The sequence below is a fragment of the Notolepis coatsorum genome (genome assembly GCF_963971535.1).
Source record: "Notolepis coatsorum genome assembly, chromosome: 16".
In the NCBI taxonomy this organism is placed as follows: Eukaryota; Metazoa; Chordata; class Actinopteri; order Aulopiformes; family Paralepididae; genus Notolepis; species Notolepis coatsorum.
Window position 1 is genome coordinate 46547227 of NC_140180.1, and position 21279 is coordinate 46568505.

The 21279-nt window shown below is 43.4% G+C and overlaps 1 protein-coding gene across 4 annotated transcripts in view; it reads right to left on the reverse strand.

Annotated features, from left to right (window-relative positions):
• The window catches only part of LOC311242748 (ecto-NOX disulfide-thiol exchanger 2-like), a 385400-nt gene that overhangs the window by 53285 nt on the left and 310836 nt on the right, over window positions 1-21279 (reverse strand). For all 4 annotated transcript variants that reach the window (XM_084331769.1, XM_084331767.1, XM_084331770.1 and 1 more), the window contains one exon: window positions 6244-6450. In XM_084331769.1, coding sequence (XP_084187895.1) covers window positions 6244-6450 — 207 coding nt within the window. The remainder of the gene's footprint in view (window positions 1-6243; window positions 6451-21279) is intronic.

Genomic DNA, 21279 nt, shown 5'->3' on the forward strand with positions numbered 1-21279 from the left:
CTGGATGACGACCAACCACCTCAAACTGAACCTAAGCAAAACAGAATTGCTCCACCTGCCGGCCAAATCCTCCCCCCTGACCGACCTCTCCATCACAATCGAGAATGCAGCTGTGACCCCGTCCCCGACCGCCAAGAACCTTGGTGTTGTCCTCGACGACCAGTTGAACTTCTCTGCTCACATCGCAGCGACAACCAGAACCTGCAGATTCCTCCTGAGCAACGTCAGAAGGATACGCCCCTTCCTGACAAAAGAAGCCACCCAACTCCTCATCCAATCAACAGTCATCTCCCGCCTCGACTACTGCAACGCACTGCTAGCTGGCCTCCCGGCCACTGCCACCAACCCTCTTCAACTCATTCAAAACGCAGCGGCCCGCCTGATATCAAACCTACCGAAGTCGGCCCATGTCACCCCACTTCTTAGGGACCTGCACTGGCTCCCCATTGCTGCACGTATCCGCTTCAAGGCCCTCGACCTAGCATACCGTGCAGCAAAGGGAACCGCTCCCGCCTACCTCCGGTCAATGGTCTCTAACTACACACCCTCAAGACTCCTACGCTCTGCATCTTCTGGCCGCCTCAGACCTACTCCTATCCAAGCTCCCGGAGGGTCATCAAAGAGAAGCCGCCTATTCTCAGTCCTTGCCCCACAATGGTGGAATGAACTACCCATCCCAGTTAGGACAGCCGAATCCCGTCCAATCTTTCGCCGTCGACTAAAGACTCACTTCTTCAACCATTATCTGAAATGATAAAAAAAAAAAAAAAAAAAAAAAAAAAAAAAAAAAAAAATCTAACCCTGACTAACCTTACTGTCATGCACTTGTCCTAATAAACTAACCTACACTGTAACACGCAACACTTGATGAACATTGTTACTCAGCTGATAGAGTTGTACCCTTCTTGCTGTCTTGTCGTACAGAACTTGTAAGTCGCTTTGGATAAAAGCGTCAGCTAAATGACTAAATGTAAAATGTAAATGTATAGCTGTGAGGTATTTAGTGTGGGTCTGAGAGAATACTGTATAGCTGTGAGGTATTTAGTGTGGGGCTGAGATACTACTGTATAGCTGTGCGGTATTTAGTGTAGGTCTGAGATAATATTGTATAGCTGTGAGGTATTTAGTGTGGGGCTGAGATACTACTGTATAGCTGTGAGGTATTTAGTGTGGGTCTGAGACACTACTGTATAGCTGTGAGGTATTTAGTGTGGGTCTGAGACACTACTGTATAGCTGTGAGGTATTTAGTGTGGGTCTGAGATAATACTGTATAGCTGTGAGGTATTTAGTGTGGGTCTGAGACACTACTGTATAGCTGTGAGGTATTTAGTTTGGGTCTGAGATAATACTGTATAGCTGTGAGGTATTTAGTGTGGGTCTGAGATACTACTGTATAGCTGTGAGGTATTTAGTGTGGGTCTGAGATACTACTGTATAGCTGTGAGGTATTTAGTGTGGGTCTGAGAGAATACTGTACTGAGTATGTATGAAAAACAGATGTATGGAATGTACCATCTGAGATATTGAAGCGTGACTGTTCAACAGCGCTCCCCACTACATTACTAGAGCAGGCCCAGGTTACAGTCACATCAATGGGAGATGTAGATGTTATGATTGAATATGGCTCATATTGTTCTGTTCATTAGAAATCGGGGTGATATTGAACCAGGGGAAGGTGTTCTGAACATTCTGCTGCCGACATTACCATTTGATGACTTGCAGATTCAGAGAGAAAACTATTTTGTTTAGGCCCAGAACTTGCCCAGCTATCTCACAGCATCCATGATGGAGCCTGTTAAGTGCACAGCCCACTTAGGAGACAGAAACTACACCGCTTCCATCCGTTTGGCACATATTGTAATGGCCCATCTTCCTTTATCCAATATATTTGCTACCATTTTTATTTCTTCCCATTTTCTCTCCCTCGTTCTCCGCCATTCTCTAATGGCTGTTAGTGGATTCGAAGTGAAATCATGCCTATTCTGTAAACTGAATGATCCAGAGAGTCTCTGTGGCAGCTTCTGTGTGTGCACTACCTTTTTCTCTAACACACACACACACACACACACACACACACACACACACACACACACACACACACACACACACACACACACACACACACACACACACACACACACACACACACACACACACACACACACACACACACACACACACACACACACACACACACACACACACACTTATATAGAGAACTCTTACAGTATAGAGCGTATATTGGAGGATGTCAAGGTTTTTTCAATGTATATAATGTATATATTGGGGGAGATGACAGCATCTAAAGGTGCCAGGTCAGAGAGGTAGATGTGGTGGTGGAGGCGGTCAGAGAGAGAGTCAATGTGTTTAGCAGCAGACTAAGGGGGCTTTCTCACTGCCATTCGGGGTCGAATCAGCTCCGCTCCGTCCTCGCTCAGTCCTTGGGTGCGAACTTCCCCCCTCCCTCTCCCCCCTCTAGTTTGTGTACACACTGCAGTCTTGGTGCGCTCCGGGTTTTGTTTACGGTTTGCGTTTTGAGCGTGTAAGCTGCCGTAGCGATGATGTCACGCTCTAATGTCAACACAGGAAGAGTTTAACACACAGTGGTGGAAACTGGATGCTGATATAAAGAAACAAATAACCAATAAATATGAAGTTATATTTGAACCTCTGTTGTCAAGCCTTGTCAATATAACCCACCCCCTTTTCTCACGAATGGAACTGGTGTCGTGGAGTCCGCTTTGAGCGTTTTCCAGGGTTAACGCTAACGCTTAGCTTAGCCTATTTATTACTAGTTAGCAGCTAACATTAGCCCATCGCTTGTGTCAATTATATTGCATGTCATTGATCTACCGGTCGATCATGGCCGACTGGTTGGGCACCACTGCATTTGAACAAGAAACCAATGTATAGTAGACATAGCAATGGCAAAAAAATTGCCAGGCCTAATGCAAGCCAGGGAAGTCTTGTGCTTGTAACATGGCTTCATGTTTTCATCCACTGAGACGTGAGGCTCAACATGCTTGTTTGGTTGAGGTCTGAACTCGCCAAATTGTCCATAAATATCGTTTTTGTAGGTATTGTCCAGTTGTTGCTGTATGTTTTTATCTGCCCAAAATTCAAGCAAGCATGCACCACGCCCCCCGCTCCCACTGGCGCGCACCCGAAACCACCTATTCCAGCGGTCCAGGTTTGGAGTGAATCAGCGTCTCCGGTGACGGGGGGAGAGCGTTCTCAGTAGGACGATCACACCCTATTTTGATGCGATCGCGCTGTGATTCGACCCCGAATGGTTAGTGAGAAAGCCCCCTAAGATAGAGCCCAGGGCTTCGAGGTCGTTCAGCTTGTTAAACATAAACACTGATAAGGACTGGGAACAGCGCAGATTTGGTCAGAGAGAACTATGCAGAGTTCGACATCGAACCATACTAAAGCTTAAAAGCAGTTGCCATGGCAGCGTCACATAGTAACAAGAAGAGGGGCGGGGCCTGTCGTTGCTATGGCGAAGATAATATAATGGAGTTTTCTTCCGGGTACAGTTAGAATGAGAAACTAACCACACCGAAGAGCGCACGCGTTGATCAGAGACTTTCATCCCTCTCCACCCTCGCTGGGTGGGGGAGGGGAGTGACACCTCATCACTAGCTTCGGCTAGCAGATATGGTTGTTGGCTACGACAAGGCCGCAACGACCACCGAGCGGGGTAACAGGAGATCATTCGAATAATGAATTTAGTGTTCCATCAAAGACTTTTCAAGGACAATACGAAATGGGTAACATCGGAGGCTTTTGTTTATGTAATAAACAACGATTCCAAAGGTACTACGCTGTCCAGTGTCGAATTCTTATGTTTACGGATTGCATTAAAGGGGAATGACAAAGATTGTACAGCCAGTATGAGAAGACGTCAAAGAGATAAACACAACGCAGAACTACACAAGCCAAAAGATGAAGAGGTGATACTGGCTGATTGATCCAAATCTAACAGTATATAAAGAAAATAAGTAGACTGACTCAAACAGGACACACACACTAAATCAGAGGGTATTATTGGAATGCTTTAAATAAGCTTTGCAAGGCATGGATATATGGCAAACTGTTTACATAGTTATATATGCATTTTCTCTCTTAAATATTGATTGCATAATGACAGTGGTGCCGTGGCCTGTTTCCGTTGTTAGCTACTCTTGTCGCCAACATAGACGGTACGAGTGATTCCACAGAAGAAACCTGGAAGGACAGCCGTCACGGGCAACAATGTTCTCTGTTCTTGACAACAGGCAAGCGCTGTGGTTAGGCAAGCGCTACCGGAGTCTCATGGCCAGTACAGAGAGACTAAAAAAGGAGCTTCTATCCTCAGGCAAGCGCTACCGGAGTCTCATGGCCAGTACAGAGAGACTCAAAAAGGAGCTTCTATCCCCAGGCAAGCGCTACCGGAGTCTCATGAATCATGGCCAGTACAGAGAGACTCAGAAGGAGCTTCTATCCCCAGGACATCCAGATGCTGCTCAATGACTCTATGCAACACTAACCCATCCATTCTGCATTCATTGCACACATCCACATGCACACACTCACTTCAATAATGCACCTTTAACATTCACTTTAGACACTTTAAACACCTTTTAACACTACACCATATTTGATCTATTTATTACTAAAAGATTGGCACTACATCTCTACCTCATTTTAGCAATTTGGTGCATTTTGTACTTTAGTTTTGTATATTGTATACTTTGTATAGTGTTTGGTCTTTATTCTTTTAACTTTTTTTACTGTACTGTATGAAGCACAATCCTACAGAATCAAGCATTTCACTGTAATGTACCTTATATGTGACAAATAAGACAAAACTTGAACTTGAGAACAAATAAAGATCCAAAGTCACTGAACCCTTCCTTCCAGCCAATTAACTAATGTCACAGCGCCTTGATAAGTATTGCACACATAATCCTAGCATCAGGGGCGGATTTAGGATTGTAGGAGATCCGGGGCTTAGCCCAGATAGGAGCCCTTTATTTTTAATTTTTTTTTTGTTTTTTCAATTTTTTTAATATTTTTTTGGGCAGGCAAGGGGTGGTTTGCAGATTTCTTTTGAATTTAATGAACCTGTACGTGCAATTTCCTGCAATATAGAGCCTTCAATCTTTCACTATAAAACTCAGTTAACCATAACGTAGTTATGGTTAGATTTATATATTGGGGGGGGATATATCATATTTTTCATATAATCAAAAAGTGGTGGAGCAAGATCATACCTTTGCTCCCCCAAGTTCAATAGTGGGAGAGCAGAGATGCTCCGAATGCTCTTATGGCCAGGCGTCTATGATTCACTGATACAAAGTAAAATAGTGCAGTGCAATAAAATAGTTAGTAAAATAGAATAAAATAATGCAATAGTGCATTGCAATAAAATAGTTATCATCGTATTTTTCGGGAGGCCAGTAAGGAGTGCATTACAGTAGTCGAGTTGGCTTGAGATAAAGGCATGGATCTGGTTTTCAGCGTCCTTTTGATTTATAAATGGCCGTACTTTAGCTATGTTTCTAAGGTGGAAGAATTAAGTTTTTGTCAACTTGTTGATTGTGATTTAAAGCTTAGGTCTGAGTCTACCATAACACCAAGACTTAACTCACTCAAATACAGTTAGCAGCTGGATAGACCACAGATGGAAATTAGCCTCTGCTAAATCTGGTGCAAACATATTTTCATGTAACAATGATGAATTGTAAAAAAAAAAATAAAAAAAACAAAAAAAATTTTTTTTTTTTTTTTATAGATAGATTCGGGGCTTTTCAGAATACATTCGGGGCTTGAGCCCAAGTAGCCACCCCCTAGCCCCGCCCCTGCCTAGCATAATGATTAATCTACATGCCAGATGACAATTTACACAACCACTGGCGCAGCTTAAAAGTCAGCGTAGATCATGCTTAAGAAAGCATCAGCTCATGTCACATGATCAGTAGAGAGACTTTCTCCACGTTGTGGCGATTCATTTCTTCTGCTGCTCTGCAGCTGGTGTGGGGGAAACTTATTACACTGACTAAACCACTGTTAGTGGTCTAACTGACTTCAATAATGGTTAAAGCAATCTATCTCTCTTTGGGCTTTGCACCAACGGCTTTCTCCGAGGACCAATATTATCGAAGCAATTATGTTAAAAAAGGAGCAAAATCTCATCCCTTGTCAGTACTTACTGTAAATGGGGGACTAATGAATAGCACAGGTCCAGATAGCTCACCAGACAGGAAGAGGGCCTGGTCCACGGCAAACTCCTCAGCGAATCGGATGTGGCAGAAGTTCTTCTTGCTCTTACGGATGGCGATGATCTCACCACACGGTCCAAAGATCTCCACGATGAGCTGCTCGGTGGCGTTCTCTGGTAGACCTCCGACGAACACCGTCTTGCAGCCTGGAGGGCGGTCCCTGAATCCCGGAGGAGGAAGGTCTGTCAAACATGGAGAGAGGAGAGGGGACACAGTCACGCACTGTCCTGCTGTAAGGAAGAATAAGCCAAATATAAGAGGAGAGGAGACGGTCACTGTCCTGCTGTAAGGAAAAACACACCAAATATAAGCTTGTATGGTCAGCCTATGAGAGTCAGTTCAAAGACCAACAATAAGCGAATTTATTTTCTGTGACTCAGTCAATGCACAGCATCTAGGTAAACTCAGACATACGTAGGTTACTCTAAGGGTTAACACAAACTACCCCCAAGGGTCCTAGAGGGGGTTGCAGGGGGTACAAAGTCAAATGACTTTGCCAAAATATCCTGTGGTGTACACAAAAATGTACACACTATGGGAGAAGTTGCTTGCCAATTTAAAGCACAATATTCACACATTGTCAGTCATATCATTGGATACAATACCAGTATTATGATACATAAATAAAATAAATTCTAAAACATTATTGCTCAGACAATGAATTCCTGAAATTATGAACAGACTCACTTCATGGATAATAATAACAACTTGAAGCAATAACCTAGGATCACAAGATATAAATGTTAATAACATCAAACCATCCATGCATGAAAATGAAATCCCTTTGGCCACAGAGAGCTGATCCTCTCCTGCGGCCCTTTGGCTCGACAGACATGACTAATCCCACACAGATATAATCTCCAATAAATCAGGTTTCTCATGGCGTATACATGTGATTACTTGGGTCTGTATGTTGGCCCCCAGCTCATCAATGAAATACTAAGGATGCAGTAATAAACGATAAAAAAAAAGACACATCTCAATAGCCAATAGGTGCTGGATCAAAAATTATACCTTAAGATTAAAATAAGTGAGGGCGGCTACGTGGCGTAGTGGGCAAGGCACTCGCCACGAAATGCTGGAGACGCTGGGCTCGTCAGTTCGAGCCCAGCGCTCCACATTTGCTTTCAGTTTAGCTGGTCGTCCACAGTAATACACATTGGCCGTATTACGGGGAGGGAAACTGAAGGGTGGGGATCGGGCGTTGTGGACAGCGACTCCTACAGGTCGGTTGGTGCGCCTGCGCAGTAGAATCAGGAAGTGTCGGGGGCAGCGTGAGCCTCCCACGCGTTACTCCTCGCCACTGAGAGATCGAGCTGCGCAGGTGAAAAGATGCGACTGCTGTTACCTCAAGTACCGGAGGGGACTTGTGCTATGTATGACTTAGTCCACATTGCAGCCGGCTTGTGGGAGGCAAGAAACAGCGTCCGTGACAGGGGAGGGTTGAATTGGATGATACGAAATTGGGATGGGAGAAAATATAGAAAATGGGAGAAAAAGTGGATAAAAAAAAAATGTAAAATTAGTGGATCCACACACCAAATAGTTCCCATTAAAAGGTATTTTATTACTTCCTAAGTCTTAAACGTCCTTTAAAAGGACCTCTTCGGTGCAGATCTACTTGTTCTAACATTAAGGATGGTGTGCATCTGGTTCTCTAGCAAGGGTTCAGCATCGCTGACGCTCTTAAAACATTTGTTCTCTAAATTAAGAATAAATGTAAACTGGTCCGCCTGATCTCAAACCTACCAAAGTCGGCCCATGTCACCCCACTTCTTAGGGACCTGCACTGGCTCCCCATTGCTGCACGTATCCGCTTCAAGGCCCTCGACCTAGCATACCGTGCGGCAAAGGGAACCGCTCCCGCCTACCTCCGGTCTCTAACTACACACCCTCAAGACCCCTACGCTCTGCATCTTCTGGCCGCCTCAGACCTACTCCTATCCAAGCTCCGGGAGGGTCATCAAAGAGAAGCCGCCTATTCTCAGTCCTTGCCCCACAATGGTGGAATGAACTACCCACCCCAGTTAGGACAGCCGAATCCCGTCCAATCTTTCGCCGTCGACTAAAGACGCACTTCTTTAACCATTATCTGAAAAAAAAAAAAAAAAAACTAACCCTAACTAACGTCACAGTGACCAATCGCAGCCACTCTTATTGTCTGGGACCAAATACGGCCACGCCCCATTCCCAGTAAAAAGTGGGAATCTCTAGAATGGGTTTGGGGCGACGCTAGTATACGGAAGTGGCTCTCAAGGTGACGATTAGACAACACTTTCTGTTGTCAGTAGATGGCAGCATTGGTTTAAAATTAAAAGGTGAAAATGTTGAAAACTACACGAATACATTTCCCAAGATCCTTAGCACAGGTCACAGGTTACTGGGATGTGTCTATTCTTCGACCTGATCTAAACAGCGGTAAACTGTTTACTGCGACCTCGGTATAGCGACCGCGAATGGTAAACTAATTATCTTACAGGTAGCGTTACATATGTTGTCTAAAGGGGGACATATGGTACAATTTAAGATTTTAATGAGAATCGGCATATAAAGGACAACATAAAGCATTGTTAATTTGTAAGAAACCTCAATGAAAATGGTAATATTCGCTATTGTTATGAAAATGTGCTAGAATCCTATAAAAATGTGGACGCATTTGGTCTACGTTCCGTTAACCTTACTGTCATGCACCTGTCCTAATAAACTAACCTACACTGTAACACACAACACTTTGATGAACATTGTTACTCAGCTGATAGAGTTGTACCCTTCCTGATGACTTGTAGTACAGAACTTGTAAGTCGCTTTGGATAAAAGCGTCAGCTAAATGACTAAATGTAAATGTAAAAATGGTCCAAAGTACGAGGTTCCTTCTAGCTAGATGGACCCATAATCTGTCTGGCTGTTCTGCTCATAGATGCTGTTCTCAATAGAGTGGAAGTAGACGGAACAGAGTTGCTGACTCCAATCCAGCCGGTATGTATGTCCCTGAGGCCTGCTGTGTGTTTGTCTGCCACCTGTCTGCTCCACTAAGCCAGGCCATCACCATCCATCAGTCAGACTACCTACATACCTTTTTATGGCCCTGGGCCTGTTAAAAGGAGGAGGACCCACAGGAGCAGCAGTGCCATATACTGTCAAATCAAATCAAATCAAATTTATTTGTAAGGCCCGACAACACACGTTAATGTCCCCATGGGCCGGACACGTCTTCTTTAAACAAGTCAAGAAGAAACATCACAATAAATCAAGAACAAAACAAAAACACCATAAAGTCAATTTTTAAAAAAAATAAATCAAATAAATGCAACACTCCCAGATAGGGATGCTCGATATTGGCTTTTTTACCGATATTCCGATATTGTCCAACTCTTAATTTCGATACCGATACCGATATCAACCGATACCGATATATGCAGGGTTTCCCCCCAAAAAAACAGAATAATTTCAGGTAACTAATAATTTCACTGGATGCATTCAAAAGGCTTTCTAAATGTAAGCATTATCTGTGCAAAATATGATAATTAAAAAAGTAAAAATTAACATTACATATCTCTTGTTGTTGAATTAAACCAAAATGCATACTTTTGACAATAAATAAAATAAGAATTGGTTCTTACTTGCTTGCCTGGGTAAATAAAGGTTAATTTTTTTTTTTTTTTTTAACCGATACCGATATTTTCCGATATCACATTTGACTGCCGATATCGGCCGATAATATCGGTCGGCCGATAATATCGGACATCCCTACTCCCAGACATACCGCACACGAAGGTAAGGAAAAACTCACTAAAACCTAGCAATAGGAAAAATGCACCGCAGGCAATGTGGAGGAGAGAAACATTAGAAGGGCCGTTCAAGGGGGGATCTCCCTTCTTAGATGTCGGTGATAGTAGTGTTGCAATAAAACAGGCGAAACAGTTGGTAAGCATACACTCAGACCCTTACGTGTCTTTATCAGCCACGTGGAAGAACGGATGAAACTCAAACATCATGCACTGCACTTACCACTGTGTGTGTGTGTGTGTGTGTGTGTGTGTGTGTGTGTGCATGTGTGTATGAGTATGTGTGTGTGTGTGTGTTTATGTGTGTACGAGTGTGTGTATGAGTGTGTATGTGTGTGCACATGCGTGTATTAGTGTGTATGAGTGTGTATGAGTGTGTGTGTGTGTGTGAGTATGAGTGTGTTCAAGTTCAAGTTCCTTTTATTGCCACACGGCCAGGCCGGTGGAATTCATACACGTTGCAGGTGGTAGCTGCGACAATACACCACATAAAAGACACAACGGAACAGTACAGTACAGAAATACACCACCTAAAAAATACACAACGGAACAGTACAGTATGAAAAAATACAAACATCAGGTGCAACGTAACAAAAAAACAGAAAACACAACAAGCATGGGGTGAAGATTAGGAGGAGTTGAGCAGCTGTATGGCCTTGGGGAAGAAAAGTGTTTGAGTGTGTGTGTGTGTGTGTGTGTGTGTGTGTGTGTGTGTGTGTGTGTATAGGTGTGTGTGTGCATGTATGAGTGTGTGTGTGTGTATGAATGTGTGTATGAGTGTGTATGTGTGTGCATGGGTGTGTGTGTGTGGTTGTGTGTGCGTGTAACCCTGCTATTCTCCGGCTCTGCAGGTCGTCTTTAGTCTCTCCCTTCAGGGTGATTATGAAGAATGTTTCCCAGACAGACCAGCCTCAGAAGTGGAAGGGAGGGGAGAGAAACAGAGAAACGAGGGAAAGCTTCAGGCTCCATTTGACCATCAAAGAGTTCCTCACTCCCTGGTGTGGAGGACCAAACCCCTTAGACCAAACAGTGTTTAGAAGGAGAGGGACACTCAATATACCTTTCCAGGAGTGATCTGTTGCTGTTCCATTGCTAGGGAAACAGCTGTGGCCCCTGTATTAACAAACATTGCAACAGGAAATATAAAGCGGTCTATTTAGAATGTGTTTGTTATTAGAAAATGTTTATTTCATACCCTGGAGACAACCTCAACAGATGTGCTCTGTAGACTGCATAACTTGACTGTTACCATTACTTTCACTGGTTGGTTGGTTGGTTGTGTACAGTGGTTTAAAGTAAATGCGCATTTTAGTGCAGAAGGATGAACGATGCCACTTTTGTAACCTACCACTATGTGTTTATTTGTACCAACATTGTGTTGTGTGTCAATTGCAAATGGCCAAGGGACGAGGTTGACATGCTCTGAGGTTTCAGAGCTACATTATTGAGAAACACTGTTGCTGCTGCTATATATTGTATTGCACATTGAATTTTTGACCATTGCTCATTATTGCACATTCCTCATTGCACATTACATACTTGCGTATTTTCTTGTTGGAACTGTACATAGCCGTTTTGTTATTTATATAGTGTAATATCTGCATACTGCACATCCTGTTATCCGCACACTTTGTTAGAATTGTATATATTCATCTTGCTGTTATTTTATTCCAATGCTATTTAAATTTTTTTAATTTTATATTATTGGATGCTGCTATGATCGAGGAACCACAACAAGAATTTCACAATTTTTTTGCTGTAAAAGGTACCGAATGATGCGACAATAAAAGGAATCCGAGTCCGAATGATGCGGCTCGCAACTGACTTGTGCATTTTAATCTTCGCATCCTCAGTCACACAATAGAGGCCTTGAACAGAATGTTTGTATACATCTCTTTCTTCCAGTATGGCTGCCCGTAACCACGGAATGTAATTCACAAGCACGCCTGTTTCCACGCCTGAGAGGACAGCGGCCCGGTGAGAAAGCTGAAATGTTTATTAGAGCTCTTTATGATTTGTCAGAACACTGTGACTTTGGAGTGAACAAAGATGAACATAGTCGTGACCGTATAGTTGTGGGCATTATTGATAGGGCTGAACGATTTAAAATCAAAATTTGAAATGATGCAATTAGCAAATCACAAAAAAATAATAAACGAAAAACAAAAATATATATATATATAATATATATATAGTATATATATATATATATTCGAGCCCAGCTCTCGGCGTTGCTACCGGCTGGCCGGTCGTTCATATTAATACAATTGGCAAGTGTTAGAGGGTGGGAAAGCCGGTGGGTGGGGATTGGACGTTGTGGACAGCGACTCCTACAGGTCGGTTTGGTGACGCCGGTGCGGCGGAAGCAGGAAGTAGCGGGGGCAGTGTGAGCCTCCCACGCGTTACTCCTCGCCACTGAGAGATTGCGCTGTTCAGGTGAAAATATGCGACAGCTGCCTCCTCGTGTACCGGGGGACACACGTGATGCAAGGCTTGGTCCACATTGCAGCCGACCAGTGGGAGGCATGGTCTAACAACGTTCGAGACAGGGGAGGGTAGAATTGGATAATACGAAATTGGGATGGGAGAAAAAAAAATAAAAAAATGGGGAGAAAAAGTAGATACAAAATATATATATAATATGCTTGACACCATAAGGGCAGCTACAGCAGCTGACAGTAAGCTACAGATGGTGCTGCAGTATATCAAGTGCGGGTGGCCGGAGTATGTCAGTAATGTACCAGCAACAGTCAGAGAGTATTTTCCTGTCAAAAGTGAACTGTCTGAATACACTGGAATTGTTACAAGGGGAAGCCGCATGATAATTCCGGATGTGTTGAAAACAGATATTCTAGACAGGATACATGATGGACACCAGGGTCTGACAAAATGCAGAGAGCGGGCTCACACATCTGTGTGGTGGCCTGGGATCTCATCTGACATCAAACGGAAAGTTCAGGCCTGTCTGCTCTGCTGTGAGATGAAACACAGCGAAAGGAACCTCTCATCTCAACTCCTCTACCTGAGCGGCCATGGAAAAGACTCGCTATTGACCTGTGCGAATATAACAGACACATGTACCTCGTTGTGTCAGACTACTTCTCCAGGTTTCTCGAGATACTTCACATGCCAACAACCACAGCCTCACAGGTTGTATTAAAACTAAAGACAGTTTTTGCAAGATTTGGCTGTCCAGATGAGGTTGTGTCCGATAACGGGCCTCAGTTTGCAAGTCAGGAGTTTAAGGAGTTTGCTAGAGGATTTGACTTTCAGCACATTACCTCGAGTCCACACAACGCCCAAGGGAATGGGCATGCCGAGAGAGGAGTTCAAATTGCAAAGAGGATTTTAAAACAGAAGGATCCTCTACTCACTCTCATGTGCTTCCGGTCAACACCATGCACCACCACAGGTGTGAGCCCAGCTGAACTGCTTATGGGCCGGAAGATAAAGACAATGCTTCCAACACTCGAGACGAACCTTCAGCCTAAATGGCCTAATCTAGAAGATGTCAAGAGTAAGGATACAATGGAAAAACAGAAACAAGCTTTCTACTTTAATCATCGCCACGGAGCAAAGCCCCCCTGAAGTCTGGCAATTCTATCCTTGTGAAGCTAGACCATCAAAAAGCTTGGGGAACACCCGCTGTTATAACTGGAGAAAGCATCACTCCACGGTCTTATGTCATCAAGACACAACAGGGAGCAGCACTGAGACGCAACCGTCGTCACCTGCAGTACGTCCCTGCACCAGCTGGAGAGACGCACCCTCTAGCTCCAGATGAACAACAACATGGAGTTGCTATACAGCAACCTGACCCTACAGTCACCACTGACACTGTCTCACCGGCCGCCTGTGTCCGACCACCGGATCCACAGGGTGGACTATTATTATATACCCGGTCTGGCAGACTGAGCAAACCTGTGATTAGGTTAAATCTGAGAGAGAAAAAAAAGGAAAGAGAATGGACGTTAATGGCATACTATATGTATAGGTTCTGAATGTTTAGTAATGCTCAAGCAATATTTATTGGTTACAAGAAAGAACACAAAAAACCTGAAGGGGAGATGTCATAGAATGTATTATATGTATTTATATGTATGTGCACCATGCCTTTAAGTAACCTGTTTTATGACACTAGCGTAAAGTGGACCTTTGACGCCTTTGACATTTCACATAATATTCAGTACTTATATATGTGACGTAACCTGTATGCTGTTGCTCATTGGCTCATCAGAAGTAAACAAACTAACAGAACACAGCGTGTGTGGGCAGTGGAATGCTTTTACTTTACAGTAACCACTTTAAAAAGAAAATGCCTGATTTCTGTGCTGTTCCAGTAATAAGTACCTGCCACTGCAATGACTGGAAGCACTACAAGTTATCATGGAAGCAAGCGGTAATGTTCTATTTTCCATTTTTTCTCGGGTTGGACATGGCAACAGCTACCCTGTTTTTGCCTGCCCTGGTTTACTCTGGACCGCATTTGGCTGATTTAACCCTCCAGCTGTGGTGCAGATGAAGAGGACACTGACGTCTCCAGGAAACCCATCACTTGTAAAATACATTTGATTTATTTGTAAACTTAAGACGAAATCTCTAGCAGGAGACTTCAGAATCTAGCACACCTGCCTGCACCATGATTGTACGCACCAGTCTCTACTTGTCTAATTAGGTCCACTTGACATTATATTCTGCATTGCTCTTCTACTATTTTCATTAGCAGGATGTCAGAGGAAAGCCCTTCACATCATTGTGGTTAGTAGTAGCCTACACCTATTCCCAATAATGCAGCCTACGGCCGCTAATCTAAACAATTCTACCATTTATTTGAGATTTCATGAGAATAAAGCAAGCTTATGGGAAAATTGTGCCCATGGTACATTTAAAGATAATAGCGTGGAAGCTAATCTTGACATACATGGGACCTACGTTAGGTCAACCGTGCTTGAACCTCACCAACCTGATGGTAATGGTGCTCGCCATCCACGCTGGAGTTCCAACTCCCAGCAACCAGCTAGACCTCCTGGTTGACCAATGGCCCATTTGAGGTGTACAGTACAATCTCATTATGTAATATACAATCTGGAAAAGTGAACATTCTGATGATTCTGATGTACTGGAACAATGGCTTCAGGCTGCTGGAAAGCTATGTTCAAGAATTTCAGGATAGAATTAAAAAAGAACACCCTGAAAGGGTTAAGGCACTGGAGAGGAGGGGGAAAGGAGGGAGCGATTGATGAGGATGCATATTGACATCTAGGCTACGCACACCAAAAAGAGAAAGGGCGATTAGACAGAGCTGTGGGGTTGCAGTCGTTCATCTAAAAGGTCAGTAAGAAGGGATGCAGGCTAAGTGCGTCTGCTAGAGGGAACGACTACTTGTGATGGGCACCGTATGCAACCTGCTGCCAAGAAGCCTCACTATCCCCTCCCATAATACACGTGGGCCTACTGTACATCATCTCCTTTATTCCGTCTGCAGATTTGATTTCCAGTGGTGCTGTCCAAGTCCTTGTATTCTGTGGGCACATCAACCCTATCAATTCACCCATAATGAATAATTTAATGCAGACAAATTCATAGTAGCTGCATCGAGATGTTAGATGAGAGTGCATCTATATTGTATTCCTTCCTCTTAACCATTTCTGATGATCCAGAAACAGACAACCTCACTCAGACCCAACAAAGATTTTGTAACACTCGTCTCCTCACTCTGTCCTCATCTTGTATGACAGAAAGCCCCGTCAGCAGCATGGGATACTGATCTGGGTGCAGCAGCGGGGATCTTGTTTCTCTTTCAGAGGAGATGGTTCCAGGTTAATATTCTGCTGGAACCCTCTGAGCTTTCAGTGAGAGAAGATATTATCTAATATTCTTGCACCAGAAATTATACTTGTTTTCTAAATTCGTTTCTCTTGACAAATCATGACCGAGTCCACCAGAAGTGTAGCCATCAATGCAAATAAATCAAATAAACAAATTGAACCGTGACATGAGAATGTAAACATAGTCAAATAACTTTAGAGAACTGCTGTACTCCTTACCAGTGTTACCAAGAAGGCACTGCCGTATATACATGAACGTCCTTTAGGTTTCTCCAAGAGTCCACAGTCCAACACGCATGAAGCGCTCTTCTTCCGGGGTGAGAGACAGCCAGCTGTAATGTGGATGCCTTCTAGCCAATACAGAGGAGTGCTCTGTGCTCGTTGCCGCTGCAATGTGGACTCCTCGATACCCTAAATGACATCTCAGCACCTTTATGAATGTCTGCACTTGGTTTCAGCCCTCCAGATGTTTGTTGGTTGTTGTTTTTGCTTAAATCATACCAAAAGAGTCTACACAGAATGTTGATGACTGGGTGTAGCAATCTAATGTAGCAGCGATGAGTAGTTGCCGGTTCAGCCGGAGCGCTGTGATTGGCTTCTTCTCTTCTTCTGATATTGTCACATGCCTGGTGCGCCCAGCAATCACAGCGCTCCGGCATGTCACAAAGCGGAAGAAAAAGAGTAAGCCATTTTGATGAAACACTGATCTCGGTGATGTTTACACGTTTATAAAAATTATTTTAAATGTTTATTAGCAACGCCGAGCTTTCAAACCATCCCGTATTTTTGTGTGAAACCCTTGTGCAACTGCGAGTACCTTTGAAATTTCTCTGTGATACGTGTATAGTGAACCGTTCGTCCAAAACCAGTACATCAGGGTGAATATTGCTTGCGTTCCTATTAACACTTCCAGCGTTATTGGCCGCCATGCGTTGTCTGCCAGGATCGATGTACAGCGTTTTTGAGATCAATATTTAATTTTTTCGCCATGGCATTCATAATTCATATACCCACCCACGGTCCTGCAGCTGGACCCCAGATGTGACTGCAACGACGACTCAATACCGCTGCCTGGTGGATGGTCGGGCGAGTTACACTCGCAAAACAGGAAATGGCATCAGTGCATCGAGGAAAATCATCCGGCAGTCACATCTCGTTACGGGACTCCCGACAGACACCATGTACATATGGATCGCTTTCTAAACTTAATAATCGATATGATTTCGACGTTTATTGCGCCATACAAACCGGAAATGGACCTAGGCGATCGGCGTCGTATAATTGGGATCTTTCACCGCCAGTCTCATTGGTAAGAGGAATATAACGTTATTTTCAACCCGATTGTGCATTTCCTTGTTTGCAAACCATCTGATCAATATATCCACCCAACCTACATAAAGCGGTTACTGATGATCAAGGAATTATAAACGACCCCCCCCCCCCTTTCCTCCACGCATGATTAAGCATAATGTATACTGTTGTGAAGGATCAGATTAAACCGAATATGTATATTTATTTATATATATATATTTAATTGTATTTGTATATCGTTTGATATCCCCTGTATATTCCTTGTACAATATGCATTGAATATCCCCGTTTCTACTAAACAGCCCATAATAGTTTCATTCTACCATTGGACTAGAACCTGGCGCCAGGTTGCCATACCCCTAGGTTCAAGTTCAATCGTGCCGCCTAACATGTCGAGGCAGCCCCCGGTTCCGCGCAGTAATATGCCGGGCGAAATACGTGTGGTACTATTTGTTCATAGCGCATATATATATGACGCTCGTAAAGTAGAACTTTCTTTTAGTCCAGTTCTTTACCCTCCAACAGAGTGACAGACGCAAAAGCCTCCCCACGAAGCACGTGCGGTGTAGTAGGGCCTACTTGGCCCAGAATAGGCATTGAGATATCGTGTAGATTAATAGTTGAATGGTCATAGTTTGGCACCATACCGTCGAGTTGGACGTATTCTATTAAGCTAATAATAGTCTATTTATGTATGGTGCATCGTTCGGTTCGAGTTCTACAGTTATCAGTACCCCCATCGTTCCTGACGTTATCTGGACGCTTATCCAGGCTGGTCAGACCCCTAGTGGTGATTGCATCCGAGGAGCTCCGGGTCAAGAGCGACTGGACCTGTATATTGGATTACTCTACCCGACGACGGCGAGCCTTCCACGGCTCTTGGATTATGCTTTATGTGCTTTGATTATTCCATGGATAAAGGCCAACACTGTCGAGTGTTGGAATTACCCCCCGGAGAGGACTACAGGTGAGGCGGCGCTCTACACGTGAGGTCGCACCACGTCTCTCCGTTGTGGACCGGCAGATACCGTTCCACAGAGGGTCCAGCTGTGTTCGTCTACGGCCCGAGGTTCTGTGGGCACTGGGTCTAAGACTTTGGATTCTCCCAAGACACCGTCGGCCAGATGGGATACCGCCAGCGACTTCTCTAACCCCCCCCCCTCCTACTGTCTTACAACCAGCGGGACCCCCCCCCCCCCCTTAGTGTATCCAGCTATAATTATTTAAGTACTATCGCTATCGTTTCCTAAATATTCCAGGTTGTATACTTACTCCCTGCGCAACCAGAGATTGGACATTCAATGTTGATTTACCTACGAATACTCATTTGCCATAAAAGTGCATACTTAACATTTCAAATCATAAATGTAATTAAGTGAATATTGTGTACACCCTTTGCTGTATTAAATATTCGATTTGGTCCATTTGTGTTGGTTCGTTTCATCAGGTGGGAAAGTGTTCATCATACTTATATCTTGTACTGGGTGGCCAGAAGTTAAAGTACATGAGGTAGTGGTATTAAATATCATATCTAACAATACAGTCAGGGAATTGTACCCCTCAGCTACATATACCGATCATATACATTTGAATTTTTTAATATAGCGTGTATGGGAAAGAAACGGCAATCGATAATCTATATATGTGTTTGGGCCTATAACTAGCGTTTTTGGAATTACAGCAGAAAATATTAAAAACATACTTATATTCTAGAAGGTATTAACACAACAATGTATGAATGAAAAAGTATAACTTTCCCACATCCTGAACGATAGATCATCGATGTTGAATGGGCCATAGTAATGTCAATATAGCAATAAAATTTAAAAAGTTATAGCCCTGCAAAGAAGGTAAACATCTCCATAGGCTTACAGCGCTGGCAGAGAGGGGTATAAGATGGGCATAACCCCCGGCGGGCAATGTGTTAAGGAGCAAGTGACTGTGTTTTAACGGCCAAACCTTGTTGGCGTGCATCACAGTCACGAAAGGGGCTAGCCTCAGGGTTGAATCTTCAGCCTCATGGTTGAACCTTCAGCCTCAGGGTTGAACTAGGGCTGGGCGATATGGCCAACATTTTTATCCCGATCTCATATCGTTCGATATCGATAATTATCGATATTTTTATTAGTATAATTTATTTTATTTTATTATTTGTCGTTGCAGCCATCTTTAGTGTTACATCCCCTCACACTCACAGGCTGCAGCTGGTTTGAAAGCGAAAGTACCAAAAAAAGTGACTGTGGCTCCAGGGGAGTTGAACAGTTCTGGCTCTGCTAGTTTCTTTTCTATCTATCTAGCTCTGCTAGCACACAGAGACTACTGTGTACAGACGGTTTAAAACTGTATTTTATATTAGAAAGCAACCAAAATAAACAAGAGAAAAATAAATCTCAATTTGGTCAGTATTGTCATTTGGACAAGCAAAGCCATTACTTTAAGTTGCTTTAAGTCTGTCCACCGTCTCTGGTTTTAAAGCTGCCCTGTTGCAGGTCACAATAAAATGTTTTATTATCGACCATGTTTCATGTATATATATATATAGGACAAATATATCAAGATAATTATCGCTATCGTTTTATCGCCCAGCCCTAGGTTGAACCTTCAGCCTCATGGTTGAATCTTCAGCCTCAGGGTTGAACCTTCAGCCTCAGGGTTGTGCTATCTTCAGAAAAGTGTTGCTTCCTTTTCCATCCTAGTTCCATAGACTAATTCGATTAAATAGATTTTAAATGGATTTATAACTGCTTTTATAAATGGACTGCGTTTATATAGCACTTTTATCTAAAGCACTTTGCAAATTATGCCTCACATTCACCCATACAGTCACACACCAATGGCGGAGGCGCCCATGCAAGGTGCCGACCTGCTCATCAGGAGCAGTTTGGGGTGTCTTGCTGAAGGACACTTCAACACGCTGCCAAGAGAAGCCGGAATCGAACCGGGAAGATTAGACTGCTCTACCTCCTGAGCCACCGTCACCCCCCCTCCTAATATACTGTAGTTAGAATGTGGTCTCTACATGTGATGTAGACCTTAGCTAGAATGTGGTCTCTACATGTGATGTGGGCCTTAGTTAGAATGTGGTCTCTACACGTGATGTAGACCTTCATTAGAATGTGGTCTCTACATGTGATGTGGGCCTTAGTTAGAATGTGGTCTCTACACGTGATGTAGACCTTCATTAGAATGTGGTCTCTACATGTGATGTGGACCTTTGTTAGAATGTGGTCTCTACATGTGATGTGGACCTTAGTTAGAATGTGGTCTCTACATGTGATGTGGACCTTCGTTAGAATGTGGTCTTTACATGTGATGTGGACCTTTGTTAGAATGTGGTCTCTACATGTGACGTGGACCTTAGTTAGAATGTGGTCTCTACATGTGATGTGGACCTTCATTAGAATGTAATCTCTACATGTGATGTGGACCTTCGTTAGAATGTGGTCTCTACATGTGATGTGGACCTTCGTTAGAATGTGGTCTTTACATGTGATGTGGACCTTTGTTAGAATGTGGTCTCTACATGTGATGTGGACCTTAGTTAGAATGTGGTCTTTACCTGTGATGTAGACCTTAGTTAGAATGTGGTCTCTACATGTGATGTGGACCTTAGTTAGAATGTAGTCTTTACATGTGATGTGGGCCTTAGTTAGAATGTAGTCTTTACATGTGATGTGGGCCTCAGTTAGAATGTGGTGTGGACCTTTCAAGACAGCCTTTTTTGTGACATATTATGACAAACACACCCACACAGACAGTGGTACAGCTTCAAATATGTGAGAGAAAATATATTTGTCAAGGGAATTGTTTTAATGACTTTTGTTGTTGTTGAGGGGTTTGTGAATTCCCAAAGCCTGCTGTAGGGAGTAGTTTAGAATTGAACCAGAGATCTTTGAATAGCATTCTTCCTCTTCTTTCTTTAATCTCAAAAGATCATTGAGACTTTGAGAGCAAGCTCTAATTTACAATGACACTGAGGGGTACAGTACATAACAGAAAATCAATTAAACAATTTAAATGAATGAAAACAACTACAGAGATCTTACAGGGGAGTTCCCAGGAGGGTACAAAAAAATGAATTAGGTCT